This window comes from Acomys russatus, chromosome 4 (assembly GCF_903995435.1).
Source record: "Acomys russatus chromosome 4, mAcoRus1.1, whole genome shotgun sequence".
NCBI classification, from domain to species: domain Eukaryota; kingdom Metazoa; phylum Chordata; class Mammalia; order Rodentia; family Muridae; genus Acomys; species Acomys russatus.
The window spans coordinates 64807337-64831294 of NC_067140.1; the positions used below are offsets into that span (position 1 = coordinate 64807337).

General features: G+C 44.6%; 2 protein-coding genes and 1 non-coding gene across 4 annotated transcripts in view; all 3 read left to right on the forward strand.

The window, feature by feature from the left end:
• Window positions 1-12375, forward strand: part of Tmem87b (transmembrane protein 87B) — a 35427-nt gene extending 23052 nt beyond the window's left edge. Inside the window, exons 12-19 of one of the 2 annotated variants that reach the window (XM_051144595.1) lie at window positions 443-552; window positions 634-692; window positions 2071-2174; window positions 5322-5395; window positions 7439-7509; window positions 10037-10089; window positions 11271-11301; window positions 12196-12375. In XM_051144595.1, coding sequence (XP_051000552.1) covers window positions 443-552; window positions 634-692; window positions 2071-2174; window positions 5322-5395; window positions 7439-7509; window positions 10037-10089; window positions 11271-11301; window positions 12196-12255 — 562 coding nt within the window. In that variant the 3' untranslated portion in view covers window positions 12256-12375. The remainder of the gene's footprint in view (window positions 1-442; window positions 553-633; window positions 693-2070; window positions 2175-5321; window positions 5396-7438; window positions 7510-10036; window positions 10090-11270; window positions 11302-12195) is intronic. The other variant, XM_051144594.1, reaches the window with a different exon arrangement.
• A 10891-nt stretch (window positions 12376-23266) lies between these two features.
• Window positions 23267-23399, forward strand: LOC127188705 (small nucleolar RNA SNORA17). Its single transcript, XR_007830564.1, has one exon. It is a non-coding gene; the product is annotated as a small nucleolar RNA SNORA17 (small nucleolar RNA).
• Window positions 23400-23673: 274 nt separating this feature from the next.
• Window positions 23674-23958, forward strand: part of Fbln7 (fibulin 7) — a 35549-nt gene continuing 35264 nt past the window's right edge. Inside the window, exon 1 of the mRNA XM_051144920.1 lies at window positions 23674-23720. Within this exon, the coding sequence (XP_051000877.1) occupies window positions 23674-23720 (47 nt within the window). The remainder of the gene's footprint in view (window positions 23721-23958) is intronic.

Consider the following 23958-nt stretch of genomic DNA (forward strand, 5'->3'; position numbering starts at 1 on the left):
CAGAAAAACCCTGGCTTGGAAAACCAAAAGAAAGAAAGAAAGGGAAGAAAATGAAAATTTTTATATAGAAAACTGTAATTAGGGCTAAAGAGATGGCTCAGAGGTTAAGAGCATTGGCTGTTTTTCCGAAGGTTTTGAGTTCAATTCCCAGCAACCAGATGGTGGCTCATAACTATCTATAATGAGATCAAGTGTTCTGGCATGCAGGCAGAATACTGTATAAATAAATAAATAAATCTTTTTAGAAAAAAGAAAACTGTAATTAACTAATTTTAGAATGGTCATACTGTATAGATCAAGATACATTTTCTGTGTTTTGACTTCAAATGTTAGGAACTGTATTTAGCACTGATATATTTGGGAATATAGTACAAGATTCTTACTGTGTTTTCTTTTAACTATACTTTGGCATTTTCCATGTTTTTCCTTAACTAGTTTTTCACATTTTTATAAGTTTGGCACAGACTATGAAGACTCTAAGGCTCAGAAAGAACACGGTGAAATTCTCATTGTATAGGCATTTTACAAATACTCTCATCTTTGCTGTGCTGGGTAAGCCTTCTATGCCTCTTTCTAAAACAGCCTCTGTCAGGATTGTATGTTTTCTCGAAGGTGACTCTGTCTGTCTTTCAGCTTCCATAGTGTTTATGGTGTGGACAACAAAGACCTTCAGGATCGCAAAATGCCAATCAGTAAGTAAAATCTTAAGTATTTCAAGACTTAGTTAAATTGATTAGATAATAAGTGGTTAATTAAATTATTAAAGAATTACATCATTTATTTAATTGATTATTAATTATTGTTTTTAATTATACTGTTTTATTTTGTGGAATTTCAATGAGTTTAGTTTGTAAAATAATTTTATTGAAGATTTTTCTTTCATTTTGACCTATTTTCTGTAGAATCATCAAAACCTCTCTCTCTCTCTCTCTCTCTCTCTCTCTCTCTCTCTCTCTGTCTCTCTGTCTCTCTCTCTCTCTCTCTCTCTCTCTCTCTCTCTCTCTCTCTCTCGGAGAGGGGGGCGGGTTTCCGAGACAGGGTTTCTCTGTGTATCCTTGGCTGTCCTTTGTAGACCAGGCTTCCCTTGAACTCACAGTGATCCGCCTGCCTCTGCCTCCCAAGTGCTGGGATTAAAGGCATGTGCCACCACTGCCTGCCTTCTTTTTTCTCTTTTAAATAACTCTGAGGCTAAGGGTGGATCTCAGTTGGTCGAATGTTTGCCTCAGCTGCACAAGCCCTGGGTTTAACCCCAGTGCCATATAAACTGGTAGTAGTGGTACAAGCCTTTATCTCAGCACTCAGGAGGTGGAGGAGGAGACAGAAGGATCCAAAGTTCCAGGTGAGCCTGGACTACATTTTGACCCTGTCTCACAACACCAAAAATAAATATTTATCTGAGCAAATTCCTCCAGAGTTTTTTATCCCTTTTTTGAACTGCTTTTTATATATCTTGAAAAGGAATTTTGTGCTCCTTTCCCCCTTTTCCTTCCTTTTTACTGTTTTTTGCTAGAGTGGTACCCAGGACTCTGCACATGCTCAGCACGTGCTCTGCCTCACTGAGCTATACCTCCAGCCTGGCTTTGTATCCAAATGGGACTAAACATCTAAGTGTGGTGTTGCGTTGATGTCCCACTCAGCGTTGGCTTTGGGGAGGTGTCCCAGGCTAACTGGGAAAGCATACAGTTCTCACTCAGAACCTGGTTCTTGAGATCACGCACACCCACAGTGTGCCCAGAAGCCTCGAGCTGCTGCAGTGTAAGAGATGACTAAAAGAAAGAAGCTAAACCTTCTGGCTTTTCCCCTCTCCTCTTTGTTATTTTCTGCTTAAAGTTCTAAGTCTGTGTTTTGATTTTAACCCCCTAAATCTTTCTGTTGGTCCTAAAATTTTGTGAAGGTAAATATGTATGCCTTTTCAAAACAATGCTTACAACATAGGATTCCTTGGAAGAAAATTATTACTTGTTTACTCACAAGAAAGGAGGTCTCAGCACTACTGCGCACTGTTTGAATGGGACATTTGCACATTTATCGGAAAGTGGATGCTTTATGTTTGGATCGTCTTTGTCCTAGGATTGGATGGAGCTCTGGGTTGATGATGCATTTTGGAGCTTCCTCTTCTCCCTCATCCTCATTGTGATAATGTTCTTGTGGAGGCCATCGGCAAATAACCAGAGGTAACTAACTTGGGGAGACACAGCTTGGAAGCATTTGTTGGCTACCTTCTGTGCTGTTGAAAACTGTAGGAGGCGCATCTCATAGAAAACCCAGAATTATTAAACACTAGCTTTTCTTTCTTGAAGGGAAGAAAATGACTGACACTCCATTCACCCAGAAGGCTGGAGTGAATGTTGTCTGACAACCTGGCACTCTTTTTGCTGTTCTATGGAGCCAGCCTTCACCTGACTCCCCCAAAATCCTGAGCATTGTTTAGGCCCCTATGAAAGAGGTCCCATGGATTTTGACTCCTCCATCAATAGAATCTGTCCTCAATGCTTATTGCCCGGCCACTGTTTGTTCTAAAGGCACAGGTGCTTTGCTGCTTTGCAAGGGAGTTTTTGATGTAGCTTTAGAACTTTTCTAAAGCTTTGTTGTGATAATTGTCATATGAAGACAACTCCCCCACCCACCCAAAGTTTTACTGTGCTTAAATGTGTAAGAAAAACAAATCTTGAGGTCAGACTCTGGAAGTTTTGACCCAGCGCCTGCTAAAGTGGTGCTGACCTGAGTTTCATTCTTCACCTCATGGATCCCTTCCCTGCCGGCTGTGATGCTTATCTGGACCCTGACAGAAAGCACGGGCAGAGACTGTTGGGAAGTGCTTTGTTTTTAAGTAATTGTAATAGTCAGGTGAGAAGACAGGCGTAACAAATAGAAGACAGTGAGAGAGGGGCATGAAGCCGTCCAGGAGGTAGATGAAGAGTCCATGAAGATCTGAATGTACTATGGTATAGCTTTAAGTAGAATTAGCATGTGAAAGCTTAGGCTAGGAAGAAATGTATGTCTGGGGAGAACTGAGGAAAAGCCATGTACATAGAAGTCAGGTGTGCAGTTCAGTTGGTGCAGCAGGTGCGGCATTCTTAGCCTACATGCTTAGAACTGATTTTGGCTTGGTATGTTTTCTTCAGAGTTTAGAACATTTGCATAGACTTTGCAGGCTAAGCATCCTAATCTGAAGTCCAGAATGCTCAGTGTCAGAAGCTTCTAGAGCACTGACCTGATGCTCAGGCAGGTATAGAGTGTGGGGTTCTGGATTTCAGCCTATTTTACATTTCAGGAAAGAAGGACAGAGAGAGCAGGACCCAGTGGCCCAGGGCTGAATGTCAGTTCAGAAAGCCGCACTGTGGACGGTGATGGTCAGCCCACCTTCCCTTGCACCATCTTCTCCGAGGAGAGAACTACTGAGGGTTTTTTTTTTGTTTTGTTTTTTGTTTCTTTTTTGGTTTTTCAAGACAGGGTTTCTCTGTGTAGCCTTGGCTGTCCTGGACTCACTTTATAGACCAGGCTGGCCTCGAACTCACAGCGATCCGCCTGCCTCTGCCTCCCGAGTGCTGGGATTACAGGCGTGCGCCACCACACCCGGCTATACTACTGAGTTTCTATGTATCCCTCTAGGGAAAATGAAATGGGCATGCCAGGAAGTGTTTCCTTTTCTCTTTCACAAATGGTCATATTGGGCCAGTGAGGTAGCTCAGCAGGTGAAAGCTTAAGACTACAGACCCAGATTCGTTGTTGGCACCCGCATGTTGGAAGTAGAGAACCAACTCCTGAAAGGTGTCCTCTGACCTCCAGTAGTATGGGCACATGCAAGTCCATGTGCACACACAAATAAATAAAAATGTTTAAACCACTGGGCATGTTAGGACACACCTTTAGTCATAGCAGCCAGGAAGCAGAACCAAGTGGGTCTGTGTAAGTTCAAGGCCAGCCTGGAATACACAGCAAGATCCTGTCCTTAAAAGAATTTTTTAAAAAACTAAATAATAAAACTAAGAATAATCATATATACATGTACTGTTCTATACCCTTCTTTTTAAAATATGCCTCTCTATATTACCATAGGTAGATGCATCACAGTAACCAAGGGCTGTGCAATCTTTTGCAATGTGAGTGGATATATACACACACACAAACACACACATACACACACACACACACATATGTGTGTGTGTGTGATGTTCCAAAAATATTAGACATTTTGTTATTAGATTTTTTTTGTTATTATCAGCAATGTTTTCTGAATGCTTTTGGAGGTACTTTTCTAGTGCTATGAGACAAAAGAGCCTTTATTTTGATAGATATGGCCCAAAAGACCTTAGGAAAGATGGTCTCCTTCAACAGTGCATCATATGTGGTATATTTAATATACGATGTATTTAATAATTAAAATACAAAAATGTCCAGAGTATTCTAAAGTGTAAATGTTGGCTTAAATATAGATTCATTTGGTGATGATGAAAATAGAACATCAGCCTTCTAAACATAATGCTTTTTAGCCAAGCAGTGGTGGTGCACGCCTTTAATCCCAGCACTCAGAAGGCAGAGGCAGGTGGATCTCCAAGAATTCCAGGCCAACCTGGTCTAAAAAGTGAGTCCAGAATAGCCAGAGCTACACAGAGAAACCCTATATTGAAAAAACAAAAACAAAACAAACCCATAATGCTTTTTTGTCTATAAATATTTTCTTCTTGAAGGCTAGAGAGATAGCTCAGTGGTTAAGAGTGCTGGCTGCTCTTGCGATGACCCAGGTTTAGTCCTCAGTTCCCACACAGTGGCTCACAGCCACCTGTAACTCCAGCTGCAGGGCACCTGATGCCCTTCTCTGCCTTCTGCAGATACCAGGCATGCAATGTTCTGAAATATATGCAGGTGACACACTCATACACATAATCAGTCTTTAAATTTCCTCCTTTCTATACTTGACAATTTGTAGCAATAAATTTTGTCATCAACAGTATTTTTTCTTTTTTGAGACAGGGTTTCTCTGTGTGGCCTTGGCTGTCCTAAACTTGCTTTGTAGACCAGGTTGGCCTCGAACTCACAAAGATCCTCCTGCCTCGCACCCCACCCCCTCCAAGTGCTGGGATTATACAGGCGTGCGCTACTGCACCCCGGCTCCATCAACAGTATTTTTGAGAAGGTATTTGATCTTATCCCCCCTTAATGTCACTAATCTGATTAGCATCCTCTTTTCATTAGGGAAACCGCTAAAATGTGGTAGGTGGGAGGTTAGTTGTCTTAATGCATAAGAAACCTGGGCAGTGCGGTTTTTATATGCACTGACTGACAGGTACAGGGTTAAAGCCTCCTTTGCTTTTGCCTAGGTATGCCTTCATGCCCTTGATAGATGATTCTGATGACGAAGTCGAGGAATTCATGGTAACATCTGAAAATTTAAGTGCGTGATTTTTTTTTCTTTTTATGACTATTGTATATATTTTAACATAAAGATTTTTGGGGGGAGGGGTGCTTTGAGACAGGTCTCTCTGTGTAGCCTTGTCTGTCCCAGACTCACTCTGTAGAGCAGACTGGCCTCAAACTCACGGTGATCCACCTGCCTTTGGGATTAAAGGCATGCACCGCCACGCCCAGCTCAGAAAGAAATCTTCCCTTGAGATCCAAGGTCACATATAGTGCTTAAATTTTTGCCTATGGGGACTGGGGAGATGTCTCAGCGTTGCAAGCCTGAGGACATGAGTTCAGTTCCCAGAACCAATGTTAAAAAAAGAAAAAAAAAAAGCTGGGCATGGTAACTCACTGGGAAGGCAGTCCACTGGGGCTCACTTACCAGCCAGGCTGGCCTAACTTAGTTGATTCCAGGCTAGTGTAAGTGGATGGCATCCAAGGAATAACACCAGAGGTTGTCCAACACACACACACACACACACACACACACACACACACACACACACACACACACGTGTGCACAGATGTGCATACAAATTGTCAAGGTGGCCCAGGAGTGTTTGCTATGCACATATGAGAACTCAAGTTTGGATCCCAGCACCTGCAGGAGTCAGGGAGGGGGCAGAGAGGGAGGGGCAGTACAAACAGGCAGCTCTGTAGGGCTTGCTAGCCAGCCAGTCCTCCTGAAATGGCGAACTTTAGGCTAAGTGAGGGATGCCACCTGAAAGAAAGAAAAGGTAGAAAATGATAAAAGAAGAAATCCATTGAAAGGTTACCCACCTGGTAAACAGTGAATGGAAGACTTGAACAGTGTGCAGATTGAATATGCTTGGAGTTCTCAGTAGCCATGGAGATACAAGATAGCAGTGAGCTGCTCCACCCACCCCACCCCACAGTGGTTACCGTCAGCATGACTGATGGCCAGGTGGAGAGGATGCTTCACACACTGCTTATTACAAGTGATGGACAGTGTAAAATCTCTTTAAGAGGATTTTGACCTTCATGTACATACCCACATAGACACATGTGCATAATTTTTTTAATCTAAAAAAATAAAAAGCTTTCATAAAATATGGAGAAAAATAATTTTTGTATCATATTGTATATACCATAAGGATACCCTGATGTTTATATATCAAGCAAGTTAAAATTTTCAAGATATGTATGTGTATGAGTGTGTGCCTGTGTGTGTGCATGCATGTGCGTGCGCACGTACCCGCTAGTGTGTGTGTCGGGGGGGGGGTGCTAATGATGAAACCTAGGGCTTCACACATTCTGGGCAAATGCTCTACCACTGAGATATATCCCAAGTCCCCAAAGATGTCTTATTTTTTAAATATTGTAAATCTTACACATTTCTAAATCCTTACACATTAAAATAAATTGAATTGGGGGTGTATGTATGCTTGAGCGCCCCAGCTGCACTTCAGACCAGCAAGTTGAAAACCTGCTTCTTGCGCCCCACAGTTACTAGAGGCTGAGCCTGGAGGACACTCCTCAGTGAGGTCGGCCAGGTCAGGAAGGCAGATACCGTTTATTACAGACACAGAAACCAGACAGTTGCTCTCGGAGCAGAGAGTCGCAGAGGTTGAGCCTAGGAGAAAAAGCAGGCACAGTAACGGACAGCAGTTGCTTAAAGGGACAGAATTTGAGTTAGACAAGAGGACAAGTGCTAGAGGGTAGTACAATACAGTGACTATGTTAGGGATTCGGGGCCTGTTCAGACAGCTGGACAGGCCTTCATTTCCCGGTGCAAAGAAGTGACCATTTTGAAGTGACATTTGGCTATTTACCCTGATGTGCCCCTGCCCCGCTGGGTGTGTGTACCTGTAAATGCCCAGTTGTTGCATATGATTCAGAAGCCTGTTAGCTTTTCCTGCACCTCGTTCCTAATTGTGAAATGGCGTATTAACACTACCCCCCTGGCCGAAGTGGTCACTCCTAACTCTCTTTTAAAAAATAATCTTTTTTCTTACTGGGGTATTAAGTGTGAAGTTACAATTTTTATATATCTTTGTGATGTTTCTCATTGTAGCTGAAGGAATAAAACTAAGAGCCTCAAAAACAGTCTCAAACGGAACAGCTAAACCTACTGCTGATAATTTTGTGAGTATCTGTATTTAGTGGAGTGACTGTCTAATACTTTAGAGTCTTTATCCATGCTAGAATCATCAATCATCAAAGGAGTTTTTGCTAAAGTTTATTCTTATTAAGTTAGCTGTTCCCATGCACGTTTGGGCCCATAACTGCAGCGTCACTGTGTCTGTTGTCATCTATCAGGTGCTGAGCTTGGGCCAGCAGCCTTCAGGCTTCCCCAGTCCTCTGTGTCTGAGTCCATGTCTGGCCAGGGCTCTGCGAGGCTCATCCCTGACTGATGCTTTGTTTTGGTAAAAGTCCGTGGTACCTTTTCAGCATTTCTAAGCAATTTCTTTTGAAGCCAGCTTAGGTACAGGTGGGTACCTGTTGGGAAAAGGACTTCATATGTCCCATTCACTTTCCAAAGCAACAGGCGTTTTAAAACCATGAAGGCATGAATGAAATGTAGAAATAGGGCAGGGAGGGGTTTATAAATTATTTCATGTATATGAGTATTTTGTTTGCATGTATGTATGTATACCATGTGTGTGTGCTGTGTGTGCCTGGTACCCTCAGGTCAGAGGAGACGTCTGGAGCCTCTGGAACTGCATGGTTCCAGATGGTTGTGACTCAGCATTTGGGTGAACCCAGAGCTCACAAGGCAGGCCAGGCTGGCTTTGAACTCAGGTCTGCCTACTCTGCCTTCTGAGTGCTGGGATTAAAGGCATGGACTTTCCACATCTGACTCGAAGATGAGTCTTCCCCCCCCCCCCCTTTGGTTTTTCAAGACAAGGTTTCTCTGTGTAGCCTTGGCTGTCTTGGACTCGCTTTGTTAGACCAGGCTGGCCTCGAACTCACAGTGATCTACTTGCCTCTGCCTCCCGAGTGCTGGGATTAAAGGCGTGCGCCACCACCGCCCAGCTCGAAGATGAGTCTTAAAACACCTTATAGGTGGTGTTGGGCATAAAGGTGATGGTGGTGCTGGCTAAGCAGAATGAAACCTTACACTCTTCTGCACTCTGCTGCCTTGCAATGACACTATATAAAGACTACATATGTGTGGGAGCTCCACAGGGCAGGGGCTGTATGTTCTGTGTGTGCTGTTCACTGTTGGACTTGACAAAGTCTTTCTTTTCTTTTCTTCTTCTTCTTCTTCTTCTTCTTCTTCTTCTTCTTCTTCTTCTTCTTCTTCTTCTTCTTCTTTTTTACTTTTATATGTTTTGGTTTTTCAATGCAGGGTCTCTCTGTGTAGCCTTGGCGGCTGTCCTGGACTCACTTTGTAGACCAGGCTGGCCTCGAACTCACAGGGATCCACCTGCCTCTGCCTCCCAACTGCTGGGATTAAAGCCGTGCGCCACCACACCCGGTCTTTTTTTTTTTTTTTTTTTTTTTTTTTTTGGCAATCTGCAAAATGTATTCTTTGAGTGCTTTCATGGTAGTAACAGCTGTTCAAAACCTCTAGTTTGTCTCACCTGGTATTAGAGTTGCAGGTAGAGCACCCTAATCTGAAAACTCAGAGCCCCGCCCCCCCCAGTCTTTGAGCATCAACATGACACCGCAAGTGGAAAGACTATTGTGAAACTTTGTTTTATGTACTAAACTTTTAAAACTCCTGTATAAAATTGCCCTCAGCCTCCCATGTAAAGTGTATGGGTTATAAATGAATTTTATGTTTCAACTTGGATCCTATCCCTATACTGTCTCCTAATTCATATACAAATACTCGGAAATATAAACTGTAAAAACAAAAACACTTCTGGCCCCCAAGAATCTTAGATGAGGGATCCTCAAGGTGTGCTGTGTTCCCAACTTGTAGGTATTTTCCTTTTGGTAATGTATATCAGTTATTGAAAGCTCAGTAGTCACAAACATGTCAAAGAATTTTTATTTCATTCTTCTAAGCTAAGTATTGTTGGCTTTTGATCAGAAATTAGAAGTCTTATTTTTCATGTGTAATTTCCACCTGGAAAGCACTCACAGAAATGGGCCTTTGTTGCCTTGTCTCAGTAGACCAAACCAGGTAGCCAGGTACATAGGAAAGAAAAGCTGGATTTATTTTACACTGTTATTTCTCTTTTCCAAGTATAAGAACTAGAAGTAAATTTTTATTACAAGGGAAAACTTAGCTACTCCAGGTGATTGGTCTTTTCTTTCTTTCTTTCTTTCTTTCTTTCTTTCTTTTTTTGTTTGTTTGTTTTGTTTTTCCTTTCTTTTCTCTTTTTTTTCTTTTGTTTTTTGTTTTAGTTTTGGTTTTTTTTTTTTTAACACAGGGTTTCTCTGTGTAGCCTTGGCTGTTCTGGACTGACTCTTTAGACCAGGCTGGCCTCGAACTCACAGAGATCCACCTGCCTCTGCCTGTGGATTGCTGGGATTAAAAGTGTGCACTGCCACCACCTGGCATTTATGAAACGCTGGCACATAGTATGTGGCACCTATGCCAGCCCCTAGAGCACATGTAACAACTGACATCTGGTTTAAGTATGTACATTTACAAACATGCTACCAAATTTATGTTTTCAGGTGATAGTTAACTTAATATAAATATTTATTTCTACAGGATGAAGATTTGAAGTGGGTGGAAGAAAATATCCCTTCTTCGTTCACAGACGTGTAAATATCCTCTGTTCACGTCTGAACCTGAGGCTGTAGTTTGAAGGGATTCCATTCTCTGTTTCTCAAACCTGTGTGTGTGCGCATGTATGCATCTGTGAGTGAGAGAGAGAGAGAGAGAGAGTGTGTATGTGTGTATGTGTGTGTGTGTGTGTATGTGTATGTGTGTGTATGTATGTGTGTGTGTGTCTGTGTGTGTCTATGTAGGACCCCATCACTACTTCTCACAGCTCTGACCTTCTCCCTGCCTTTCCACTGTGCACCCATTTTATACTAGTGGCCTGCAACTAACTGGCTCTTCCTGGTTTCAGTTTTCAGAATCATTTTATTTTGTTTTAAAAAAAAGTTCAGACATATGTAAACCACTTATTCCATCCATTTGTATATGTATGCACACATGGTCACAGAGGTCAGAGAACAGCTGACAGCGTTGGTTCCCTCCTTCCACATGGGGCACAGGGATCTGATTCAAGTCATCATGTTGGTTGCATACTTACCCACTGAGCTATCCCACCAGCCCGAAGTCTGCTTTTAATTAATTAGTTAATTTATTTGCTTGTTTTTTGAGACAGGGTTTCTCTCTGTAGCCTTGACTGTCCTGGATTCACTTTGTAGACCAGGCTGACCTCAGAACTCAAAGAAATCCGTCTGCCTTTGCATCCCAAGTGCTGGCATTAAAGGCATGTACCACCTTGCCTGGCCAGCCAAGTGTCAAAAATAAGAAATAGCAAAGCATTGAGAATCGGGAGTGGGGTGTGGCTTTTGTTTAGAATACTCATGTGCATTTTCAACCAACTGCCCCATATGTAGAACTGCACTTGTACTAGATTGTTTCTATTTAAGTTCAGATTTATAAAATGTTTCTGTTAACTTTAGACTCAACATTTTTAAAGGCATTCACGTTCTGGAAAACACACATCCTAGGTAGATATCAATGCAGCTTTTAAATAAGTCCCTTTCTGTATCAGATGGTAGAACACAGCCAGCACCCTAAGCCCTGGCCCCTCCCAGAAGCCCTGCCGCCCCCACATCTCTGGTTGTAGAGTGGCTCATCTGAGGCTTCCAGAGAATTCACATTAGTGAGCCTGAGTGCTCCCTTCTTGCCCGTGGTCTCAGTCGGGTTTCCATGACTCATGAGCGCTGCTTGAGTGACACTGTCTTTGTTGTCTCTTTTGTTTCAGAGCTCTCCCAGTGTTAGTGGACTCGGATGAGGTAAACATATTCTTGCTTACTTCCCTAGAGCTGTTTTCATTTTCACGATGTATTTCACAAGTTAATTCTGCAAGTTACTTTTTGAAGCCATTTCCAGCCGAGCAGTGGAAGGATGCAGTGTGAGGCCTTGCAGTGTGAAGGACATGGGCTAAGTCCCTCTGCAGGCCAAGAAGCAGGGTAAAGTTGCTTGGTACAAATGAAGGGAAGAGGCAGTTCACGAGATTTGAGTTTGGAAGTGTGATTTTGAAGGCATTATGAGCCTGTTGTTTAGCGTCTGGCAGTGTGTAGATAATTTGTGGGAATAGTTTCTTTCCAGCTTTACTTACTAAGCATGAAATTCAAATGAAGTTTTTGGGTGGGAAAATTAATTATGGGTCAAGTAGACATTGCAGGGTAGCCCAAGGCAGGCCACATCTGCAGTATATGGATTAAAGGATAACTGACAAAGCGTTGGCTCGTACAGAGGAGTGGTGTACAGTGTTGGCTGTAGAGCTTGAGAACAGCTGGAAGGGGGATGGCTCTGAAGTCGCAGTGTGTTCCTTTGTAGCAGGATAACAGGGTGGAGGGTCTGCAACCCTCAGGGAAGTGCACTTTACTCCACTTGATATGATAAATAACTATGGATTCAGTAATAGGAAACAAGCTTCTCACTTGTTAGCTACAGTCCTGTTAGCTACAGTTCCGCCCCTCACAGGTGGAAGGAAGCTGACCTTTTCCCATCTCTGCTGACAAATGTTCTGCTGTGTCAGAGCATGGGGGGAGGGGGAATCTTATCTGATACGTCCCCAAATTTAGGTCTGTTATAAGATTAAATAGTGACTTCTAAGATTAGAACATTTTGGTAGGTTCTGGATCTAGCACCAGAATTTGACACCCATCTTTTTCCCCCTCCAGGAAATTATGACCAGATCTGAAATAGCTGAAAAAATGTTCTCTTCAGAAAAGATCATGTGATCGGGACCGCAGTGGGTCCAGCGTGAGCGGGAAGTGCGGTTGACAGCTTCGCCCGCCCGTGATACAAGTTTTACTGTGTCGTTCTCTTGGGGATCTGTGTATGCAAATGAAGAATTGAGGTGTGGGGGGTCTGCGCCCTCATAAAGCCATCTTTAAAACTGACTCATAAAGCAGCTTCATTGCCGTTAAGCTGCCTGAATTTGGAAATAAATCAGCATGTCTTAGTGGTATGTACTCAGATGCCTGCTGGGTGGCAGCCACGGGCATACAGATTTGTGATCTCTCCATTTTCCCCAAGGAAAAAGGACTCTGTAGCTGGGCATGATGGCACATTCTAGTGTCAGTTCAAGGCCAGCCTGGTCTACAGTTCCAGGACAACCAGAGAGGGCTACATACTGAGACCCTGTCTCAAGCAACAAACAAAAACCCAAAAAACAAAAAAAAAAAGAGAGAGAGAGAAAGAAAAGACAAAGAATCTCTGTCAACACTCTCCCACTCACATGATCTCCGGAATGCCAATGCAAGAAGAGTGTTTGTCTTTTGTAGTGATAATTTTATTCGGTTTTTTGATACTGGGGTGACAATATTGGAACATGAGCATGCTCATACGTTTAGCCTTGCCCTTTTGCTGGTGTACACAAGCTCTTGTTCGTAAACACCACCATGCTCTGCGTGGTCATGGAGTCTGAGCTCGGGAACGTGTGCACAAAGAGAGACAGGTATGTCCAAAGACTCGCAGGCCACAGGTACACGTGCTGCTGCTAATTCTGCTGTGTGTGACCCCCGGCCACGTGTGACTCCCGCATAGCACTTTATCCCAGCCCCTGGGTGCACCGTTTCTTGTGAGCCTCATGTGCACTTATGCAGAACCGGTTGGTTACACCAACATCTAACTATACCATGCATCAACGTGTAGTTAACCCGCCCTCAACTATTTCATACCTTGTTTTGTTAAATTATGCTTCTAATGTATGATTGAAAGTTTCTGTTCTAATATTTTTTTAAAATACAGAATGTTCTAGACTTGAAAGGCACTTGAATGTAGTGTGATGAAAATGTGAATGTTTTGCTACTTTCATGACCAAAGACACAAGGCTAGTGGACATTTATTGTGGTAGTGATTGGGAGGGTCTTAGATGGCTTCTCGCTGGAGGACTTCTGGCCTTATGAATTAGAAGAACTTGGAGTAATTGAAAAAACATGGAAAATATGACGAGGAGGAGCAGTCACCTATGACCTGAGATGATTTTCACTGTGCCACCACAAAACAAACCTTTTTCTTTCAACTGCCTACTTCTGAATTTATTTCCTGCGTGCTCGTTTGAAGGGGTTATAGAGATATATTCTATAGATATGTCTCTTGAAAATGTGGTCCCCATAATGAACATTGTGAAAGTGCACGGTGTTGGCAGACCCGGTAGAGAAAGGCTGGCCGACTGCTCCCTGGCGCTTGCCAGGGGGAGAGTGGCCTGTTCAACCATGTTGGTGTCTGTTCCTTTTTTTCAGTTTCAGCCTGTGATGGTCTCCCATGCACTGTGCTTCCTGGTATGTTGTCTGTTTTAGCTTTGCCATAGTCCACCTTTTAACCCAGTTCTTCTAACCCTCCTTCTTAACCAGGAGGTGTACTTGCTGGTGGGGGTGAGGGTGCGGCAGGGTGTCACTGGGTGGCCCAGGTTGAAGTTGGACTTGCCAACCTCTTGTTAAGATTGCAGATATGCACTGCCGTGGCCCACTTCACGTTTGTATTTAATGCCCTGCCTTCCACCCACATGCCTGCAGGTGACTGTTTCTGCCTACAGCCGGCAGGAGCTACACGCTGAGTAGGGTGTGAGTGGGCAGTTGATGGCCGGGGAAATGTGTTTCTGAAGCCACATCAGTCGTGTTTCTGAAAACAGGAAAGACAAGTGATGCTGCGTGTGCCACAGCTCCAGGCTGAAATGAACATTTTCTTTCTTTCCATCCAGAGAAAGTGGAGTCTCATCCTAATCTCCTTAGAAGTGTTTCTGCAAGCATTTGTGTAGTGTCTGTTGCATTTAGTGATAACTGTGTTGATGTTCGGGGCCCTCTAGTTTGAGTATTTCTTGGGGGCCATCTTAGCCCCAGCATGTGTCCCCGCCCTGTCACTGTGGATCACAAGGGCTGGGAGGGCCACCCAGGTCTACCATGCAGCTCCATAACACCCTTCCCCACCTGCCTCAAGCTCCAGACAACTTGGGACTTCCCAGGTGCTCCATTCAGCTTCTGTTCAAGATGTGTTTGGATGGGCCGACCTTTTACTTGAGAAGTCTGAAGAGAAGGCTCCGGTTCTGTGTTCAAGGCTTCCTGCTATACACTTCATGTTAGATTCTGATGGTTAGATTATGAGGTTTGCTTGAGACATTTTTCATGATTTGAATTAGGTTAACGCTTACACATCTGCCTTTGGGGGTAGTTATTATATTTTGGAAAGAAACAGGAGGTGGAAATTTTAAGATTGGATTTTTGTTTGTTTGTTTCAGTGGTTTACTTGTTTTTCTGTCCTGTGGAGAGTGGAGAGTGCCACCTGCTTTCTGGTGCACCATGTTTGGACTGTACTATCAAGATTAAGCTTGAGTGTACATACAAACAGAGCTGATTTTTACACCCTCTTTCTGAAGGTTTGGGGCTCTTGCCCTGACTGTATATAACTAAAGCTGAGAGAGATCATAGTTTTGTCTCTCGTTCTGATACGTGTGTCTTCATATGATCGACAGCATGCAGTAAGCAATACAAAACACCAAGCCTTACGTCTGCCAGAAAGAAGTTTAGTACATAAAGTTTTGAACCTACAAATGTGTGTAGGTGACAAAACTAGATTTTTAAGGAAGTGTACATTATAGGACAGGAACTCAGTACTGTATTAAGAAGCTTCTTTAGATCTAGGAAAACACTCATTTCTTTGGGGATAAAATTTAGAGGTTAAAAATATATTCTCTATTTAAAAAGGTTAAATTATAGTTTGGAATAAATTTCTTTGAATATTGAACTCAGAAATTTAAAGGACTTTCATTTGAAAATTGTATTTTTGTGCCTTATAATATTTTTTTTTTTTTTTTTTTTTTAATAAATTGCTTTCTGACATTTGGAGATTGTTTTCTGGGATTGTCTGTTAGTGCTGCCTCATGAAAATCTGTAGGAAATGTGAACTCAGGAGATGGCAGGACACAACTAAAAGTCAGAAAATGTCCAGCCTCAGTTGTGATAAACCAGATAAAAACGGGGAGGTACTTAAACCAGGTTAGCCTAAATTTGGGTACCTGTGTGTGTATTTATATGTACTCATGCGCATATGTATGTGTGTATATGTACTTGTCATGTGTATGAGACCTGTCAGCTCTCAGTGATAAAACGAGAGTTCTCTTGATGTGTTCAGAATCTCTCAAGTATACAGAACAAGGTTTCTGCACACACAGTAAAACTAGACACAGGCTAATCTCAGCACCAGACGAGAGTAGTGAGTGAATTGTGCCTTGTCCGCCTGCTATGGAAGGGTTGCAGCTTTTGAGTTAAAGTGAAGAATTTGTGGAAAAAAAGGAAGTACATGTATGAAGCATGAACAAGGGCACATGTGCAGACTTCTGCCTGTGGGAAGCAAAGCGCAGGACTGAGCAGCAAGGTGTTGAATGGCTCCACGGCTTGTGCTGGCAATGAATTCAGCTACCAAGCGATCACAGCTGGGTTCCAGCCCGTCAGAAATTACAGTAAAAAAAAAAAAAAAATCCAGTCCATGGTCTAGAAAAATGGCTCAGCAGTTAAGAACACTTGCTCCTGCAGAGGACCTGAGGTTCTCCTAGCACCCACATGGCAGCTCACAACTGTCTAACTAATCCCTAGGGATCAGATGCTTTCCTCTGGCCTTAGAGCACTACACACCATGCACCGTGTGCGTGCAGTGCACATAGAAGCAAGCAAAACCGCTCGTACACATGAAATATATAAATCTAAAAATATGAGATTTTTAAGAAGTTATCTGAGCCTGGCATAGTGATGCACGCCTTTAATCCCAGCACTTGGGAGGCAGAGGCAGCTGGATCTCTGAGTTCAAGTCCAGCCAGGCCTACAGAGTGGGTCCCAGGACAGCCAGGGCTACACAGAGAGACCATGTCTTGAAGAACAAACAACAAAATGTGATCTCCTCAAATAATGGTTCTGGGTGGGTGAAGAGGTAGGAAGGGCAGCCCTCCTCCATATGGCTCCAGAGGGTCCCACAGTTCATTTCCATCTGTGGAAGCAAGACACACGGTCTGCATCCAGCCAGCACAAAGGGCAGAGACAGCCTGGATGCTCCAGAGGCTGCATCCGGAAGTCATGGGCTTTGCTTCTGAGTATGTTGTCGTCATATGGCCACATCAGCCTGTCAGTCCAGGAAGTGACATAGTCATGGGCCCAGCCACTGCTCTAGTTCTGTAGAAGACAGAACTAATACTAAGTTGTCTGGGGCAGTAGCCTGTGAGAGTCTTGAAGCTCTGCCCTTGGCTCTCTGTGTTTCCCTAGTGTTTTTAAAGGGAAGCACACCAAACAAATACATAAAATATGACAGTGTCCTAAGAAAATGTATGCAAGCCAGGTGTGGTGCTGTGTGTGTGTCTTCAGCCTCAGCAGCCCAGAGGCACAGGCAGGTGGATCTCAGTGAGTTCAGGACAGCGTGTTCTATATAGAGTTCTAGGCCAGCAAGAGTGACAGAGAGACCCAGTCTCAAAAAAGAACAACATGATATGAGATAAATGAAGAGCCAGTGTGGCCTTAGGGCACAGGAATATGTAAGCCGGTGTGAATGCCTCACAGCCTGGAGCTGTGCTGGGGGAACATGGAGACCTCAGAGGGCATGCCTGAGCTGTGTCGCTAACAGCAGTCACTCAGGGCAGGACTATTTGCAGGGCTCCGGGCTTAGTTCACCGCTGTTCTAGCCAAGATGCCAGGAGGCACATTACTGTAACTTCCCCCTGGCTTAAAGATGAGAAAGCCAAGAGTCGCAGATTAACCAGCTTGCCAAGGGTCGCCCTAGTAGCATACTAGCGGGCATCATCTGTGAAAGAGTTCCTCAGAGTCCTGGGGCTGGGGAGTTTTGGTTATTTGCTAGTCAGATGGGTGTTTTGCTTGCATGTATGTGTATGCAGACATGCATGCCTGATGTCCACAGAGACAGAAGAGGGCATCCGATCCCCTGCAGCTGGACTCTCAGATGGTTGTTAGCTGCCATGTGGGTGCTGGGAATTGAACCAGTGTCCTCCGGGATATGTTCCTAGTTATTGAGCCATCTCTTTAGCCCCTGGCATAATTTCTGGCTTCATTCTAAGTACTTACCCTTATACCAACAGGTAAGTGTAGTTCTTACCCCACATCAAAGAAGCCTCTTTTTGCAGTAGAGACTAATGCAGAAATCCACAGCGCAGGGAACAGCCAATGAAAAGGTGCCCAGCCCTAACTGGTTTCCGCTCCAACACAACCACTATATCTAAAACACAAGAGAATATTGCCAAAGAGAGTGTAGGAAGATGGTAAAGGTCAGAGGAGCAGGGCATTTGCTATAGTGTCTCCTACATATGACAAGGAACCCATGAAATCTCAACAGTTTGATTTCCTAAACAAGACCTGCCCAATAACAGCACCAGGTGACATGCTGATGCGGACCAGGAAAGAACTACGGCCAGTTATGGCTGCTGAGAGAAGGGAAGTCAGCCTTCTCCAAGGATGAGCCTCCTGAGAGGTTCTCCCACCCCAAGTGGTCAGCCTTATGTACATGTACATACAAGGAACACTACATGGGCCCAGCAGGTTGCATTCCTGTGTGCGTAAATACACATAGAAGTAAAGAAGAGGTCATGAATTTGAAAAGGAGTGGGAGCACAGGAGGAGTTGGAGGGGGAGAGGGTGGGATGGAAATGATGGAAACGCAGTGTCTCTTGTGGGATTCTCAAAGTTAATAGTCTGCTTAACAAGATACAGAATGTGGGATGGCCAGAGAGAAAAGGATAAAAATGAAAGTTTACTGTGGTGTTTGAATGAGAATACTCCCCCGCCCGCCCCGCCATCGAGTCCTGTTTGAACCAGTTGGTGGAACTGTTCAGGAAGGATTAGGAGGTGTGGTCTTGGAGCATCTGTCATTGGGAACGGGCTTAGAGGTTTCAAAAGACTCAGGCCATTCCCAGGGCCCTCTCTCTGCCTGTGGTTTGGGAGCACTCCTCACCCAATCTGGTCAATATTGTTGTAATGAAGAGTGGGCTGGAGAGATGGCTTGGCTGTTAAGGGCTAGGCTCACAACAACAACAAAAGTGAGGATTTGGTTTTGGGTTTTTTGTTTTTGTTTTCTGTTTGATTTGGGGTTCTTGAGGGGGCTATGTTAATCAGAGACAGATTAAAAGGGAAAGGATTTATTTTGGTTCATGGTTTTGGAGGTTTTAGTGTAAGGTCAGGCGGATCCAAAGCTTTTGGCCTGATGGCAGGCACGGTATCCTGGCAGTGGGAGTGTGTGCAGAGACTCCCACCTCATGGCATCCAAGAAGCAGGGAGAGATGGGCAAAAAGGCTGAAAGAGGATGCATCTTTACCAGGGCATTTCCCCCACAAAGACCCACTTCCTTAGATCTGCCACCTCCCCACAGTCCTTTGCTGGTTGGATGCATCTGTGAAGTAAACTTTGATTTGGGCAGATGATACATGCACTGCTGGCCTCTGAATATGCCCTCAAAGGCACACTCATGGGTTTTACTGCTCGGCTGGGTGTCTCTCAATCCGATCGAATTGGCCATTAGGATTAGACATCTCAAGATCTGACCATTAAAGTGACATCCCTGATAGTCCTGCCCAAACTCAGGGTTCAGGATTTAATCCTAGCCCCAGTGAGTACAGAAGTCTTGGTTCCTCCTGGGCCACACTTCTGCCATTTTGGCTTTCTTCTCTCATGGTCTTTCTGCATGCTGCTTTCTGTGGGACCATCATTAGAGACAGGACTCAAAGGTTGGGACTGGCTTGCTCCTGCTGTTCACTCCTGCAGGCCCTGCAGGTCTGCACCAGTGGCTCTCACACTATAGCAGTCCATGTGTCAGCCCATGGCCTCCCGCCCTGCACAGTGGGATGCGCACATCCAAAAGTGATGTTGACTGGCCTGGCAGGGTACCTTCCACTTCCTCCTTCTTCAGTGGCTTAAATATTGATCAGATTTTGAACTCATTTTACCTTTTATGAGTGCGTATGTGTGTGTGTTAGTGTTGTTATTAATTCTTTGAGAATTTTGTACAATGTGTCTTGATCACGTTCATCCCTCACTCTCCCCAACTCCTCACCGATCCCTCTCTTCTCCCTCCCCCACCGCTCCTTCCTTTACCCTTCTACCTTCTAATCCTCTAATACTTCCTCTTGTCTTCTCCTCCTCCTTTTTGTTTTGTTGTTTGTTTTTTTGAGACAAAGTTTCTCGGTGTAGTCCTTGCTGTCCTGGACTCCTCGGACTCACAGTGATCCCCCTGTCTCTGCCTCCCAAGCGCTGGGATTACAGGCGTGCTCCACCACACCTGGCTTCCTTCTTCTTGAAGAGACTATCTCGAAGCAGATGTCTTGATCCTGTGATTCTTACAGACTCTCCCTCTCTTTCGTAATGTTCCCTGAGGCTTGGGAGTCATGTTGTAAAGTCTTGACTGGGGACAGACATCCCAGTCAGGTGGTCTTTGCACCGTGACAACTTGTAGCTTTCTGTGACAGTCTGCACTGCTGCAAAAAGAAACGTCTTGATGGGGGTGAGAGCTTCGCTTACCTGTGCATGTAAGGGTACGCATTTAGAATGCAGTGAGCAATTATACTGGCTTAGGAAGCAGCTACTAGCAGGTTTTCCTTAGATTCCATGGCCCCTGTAGACACAGGTACTTAATTGGTTTACAGTGCCAGGCATGGTTTCCCTCCTGTTGAACCAGCCTTAAGTCCAATTAGACAGCTCTTGTTTGCCCCCCAGATGTAAGTGCCACTATTGTATCTTTCAGAATAACTTGCAGTGCTGATGATCGGTGCAGGAGTTGGTGTGTCACAGCTGGATAGGACGATTGGTTGCTGTTCTCTCTTGTTGATGTGCATGGCTCCATCCAGTGCTATGAGAGCTAGTCCCCAGGGAGGTGGCTTCCAGGTCAGGTTCAGCTCCGTCCCTTTAAGTCCCAGGGCCACAATGTGTGGTGTCTTCAGCAACCAAGGACAGTGGCAATAGCCTGTGTTGTTTGGGGAGTCTCTTGGACTCTGATAACCAACGGTTCAAAAGGAAGTATCCCATGTCTGGCACTGGGGTTTTTGTTAGTCTGTGATTTGAGGGGTGTGTGTGTATTATTACCCCAAGTGATGTAACTTCAATTAAACTCTATGTATATATGCTTTATATAGCTAAGTAAACATAAAATAACTTCCTATAGCTTCTTCAAACGTCCTTAGCGTCCTAACTCCTTCATTATGTCTGGCTCTTATCATTTAGAGTATCTTATTGACTTTGATAAATGATAAATGTTTTTATTTTCACATAAACAAGGGAAGCAAGGCCTGAAAAGAGTTGGAGAACCACAAGTCCCTATTGGTACCCACTCAGCTGAGGCCTGGCTCAGGCATGGCTGACTGCAAGAAGTACATCATCCACTAACTGAGCCACTACTCTGCCCCATCCACAGGCATTCAGAGGTCCTTGTGGGATGGCATTTGTGGGTTTTCAAAGCCTTTCTTGGCACTGAATGATGACACAATGAAGTCTAGTTGTTGGGATTGTTGTTGTTTTGTTTTGTTTTGTTTTGTTTTGTTTTTAAACAGGCTTTTGTCTTGTAAGATTGAAAATGGTCTTCGGGGCATGACCAACAGCTTCTCCTGTCTGCCCTGATGTTGTATACAGTCAGACAGCAATCCTCAGTGTGCTGCACAACTGCATGGCTTGCTGACTGAATCTCTGGATATAATGTGTGACCATAATGTCGCACCTGGCTCAGGGCCAGGCCCGGAGTTGGCACTTGATAAATATTTACATAAGGAAGGAGTTGGATGAAGCCATGGCTCTCCTGCTGAGTGAGCCCCTCCCTCCTCTTGTGCTGCTCTCCTCCTGACTAACATGCCAGGCTTTGCTCCTGAGACCTTTGGAGTAGCCTCTTAGAGGCTGGTGACATTTAGGGCCACATGGACAGATGCAGAGGTATGAATATGCTGACAGCAAGACTGGGTCCTGGGTGGATCAGGAGCAGAGTGCCATGATGTGAGCACCCTCAGGGACCATGAGGGCCCACAGGACAGCCCTGGAATTCCTGCTTTTCCATTCGACGTGGCCAGTAGCCAAGTCTTCAACATAGATTTCTACAAGGAATCTTTCTCTCTCAGCCAGGAGGGGAGGAGCTTCTGAAACCATAGCCTGGGCTACCTAGTAAGAGCCTCTCAGGTAAGCAAACAAACAAACAGAACTGTAAATGTCGAGGAGATGATTCACTGAGTAAAATGCTTACCTTGCAAGCATGAGGACCTCCTGAGTTTGAGCCCCAAGAACCCACATATAAACAGCCAGGTCACAGTGGGCCACACTTCTGATTCTGCTGTTGGGGAGGCAGAGACAGAGGATCCTGAGGCCAGCCAGCCTAGACTGTTGGGCAAATACCAGGCCAAGGAGCAAGCCTGCCCCCGATGAATGACACAGGAGGTTGTCTCTGACCTACACAGACAGACTATTAACAAAAATTAAAGTCCAACTTCCCTCTTTCTTTGCATTCTTGCTTTCACACCGCCCCCCCTAAGTGCTGGTATTATAGGTGTGTGCTTCCACACCTGTCTTATGCAGTGCTGGGGATCTAGTTCAAGGTGGCACCAATGGCACTCTACATACTCAGTCCCTCAAACTGTTTTCTTTCATTAAAAAAATTCTATTTGTCACTGCAGAACTAGGCACATCCTCTCCCACTGAGGCCAGACAAGACAGCCCGGTTAGAGAAACGGGATCCAAAGGGAGGCGTCAGAGACAGCCCCACCCTCACCTCCACTCTTCTGTTGGAGAATCCAAGCTGTGCATCTGATACCTATGTGCAGGGGGCCTAGGACCAGTCCATGCATGCTCTATGGTTGGTGGTTCAGTCTCTGTGAGGCCTCATGGTTAGTTAGTTGACTCTGTAGGTCTTCTTGTTGAGTCTTTGGCCTCTCCAGCTCCCTCAATTGTTCCCCCAACTCTTCCATGGGACTCCCCAAGATCTGTCTAATGTTTGGCTGTGGGTCTGTGCATCTGTTTCTGTCAGCTGCTGTGTGAAGCTTCTCAGAGGAGTTCTGCTAGGCTCCTGTCTTTAAGTATAGCAGAGTAATGTCAATAGTGTCAGGGATTGATTCTCTCCCATGGGGAGGGTCTGAAGTAGGGCCAGTCTTTGGTTGTCCATTCCCTCAATCTCTGTTCCATCTTTATGCCTGCACATCTTGTTGGCAGGACAAATTTTAGGTCAAAGGTTTTGTGAGTGGGTTGGTGTCCTTATCAATCCACTGGAAGTCCTGTCTGGGCTACAGGAGGTGGTGACTTGATGTACCAGGGCATGTTGGTACCCATGGAGAACCTCCTCCTTTTCTGAGGAGGAGAGGGGAGAATGGGGGAGGAGCATGCGAGGGGAGGACTGGGAGCAGAAGAGGGCAACAATCAGGATGTAAAATGAATATGTAAATAAACTTAAAAAAAAGACAGCCAGGCAGTGGTGGCGCATGCCTTTAATCCCAGCACTTGGGAGGCAGAGGCAGGTGGATTGCTGTGAATTCAAGGCCAACCTGGTCTACATAAGCAAGTCCAGAATAGTCAAGGCTATGTAGAGAAACCCTGTCTCGAAGGAAAAAAAAAAAAAAAAAAAAAAAGAACAAATATAGTATATTTTTTAAAACATATGAAATGTAAGAAAAAATGTCAACTACATAGGAATAGTATAAAATTTTAGTTACTAAAGGCAGAAGAGAGAGATCAAAGTTTCTAAAGTTATATCTATATAGGATGAATAAGTCTTGGCGTGAGAAAAAAAATTATATTTGTCTCTGCCCCTAGAGGCAATACAGGTATGACTGTTGTGTCACATGTGTGTCAGTAGGTGACAAAGAGGAGAGAGGCTGTGTTTGTGCTCAGTGTTCCGCTGCACGGACATCTGAATGATTAAGTAACCTAACATTCCTTGAAAACAGCAAGCTGAGACAACCACCAGCCTGCTGTCAGGCAGGCCTGGATGGGACCCCAGGATGGGGAGCAAGCCAAAGACTAGAAGAACCCTGCCTGGGAGCCCAAGACAGACAACCCCTGCAAGGGGCCACTCAGACAGGCCAGGTGAAGAGTGAGCCTGAGGTGGCCACCAGACCAGTGTCACACAGGCTTCGGAGATCAGGGGTAAACCATGCCTGACACCATAATGGACAAGTCAGGCATAGCACCCCACAAACCACTCCTGAGATGACCCCCAGACACTCAGAGACCCCAGGTGCCACTAAGAAGAACAAGTAAGTGGTGAGGAAATAGAAGACAAAGAAACAGGAGGATGTGTGCTGGACCCTGCTGCTCGGGACGAAATCTGGCATTACCAGAAAGCCTCTGAGCTCAGTGCTAAAATGAAAGACTCCCTTCCTCAGCACGGTTCTAAGGAGTGTCACATAGCCCTCAGGATGACTACAGGACCAACCTGTTCAGTGTGCACCTGGGGGTTCCTGGAAATACTCTCTCCCATGTTAATAGGATGTT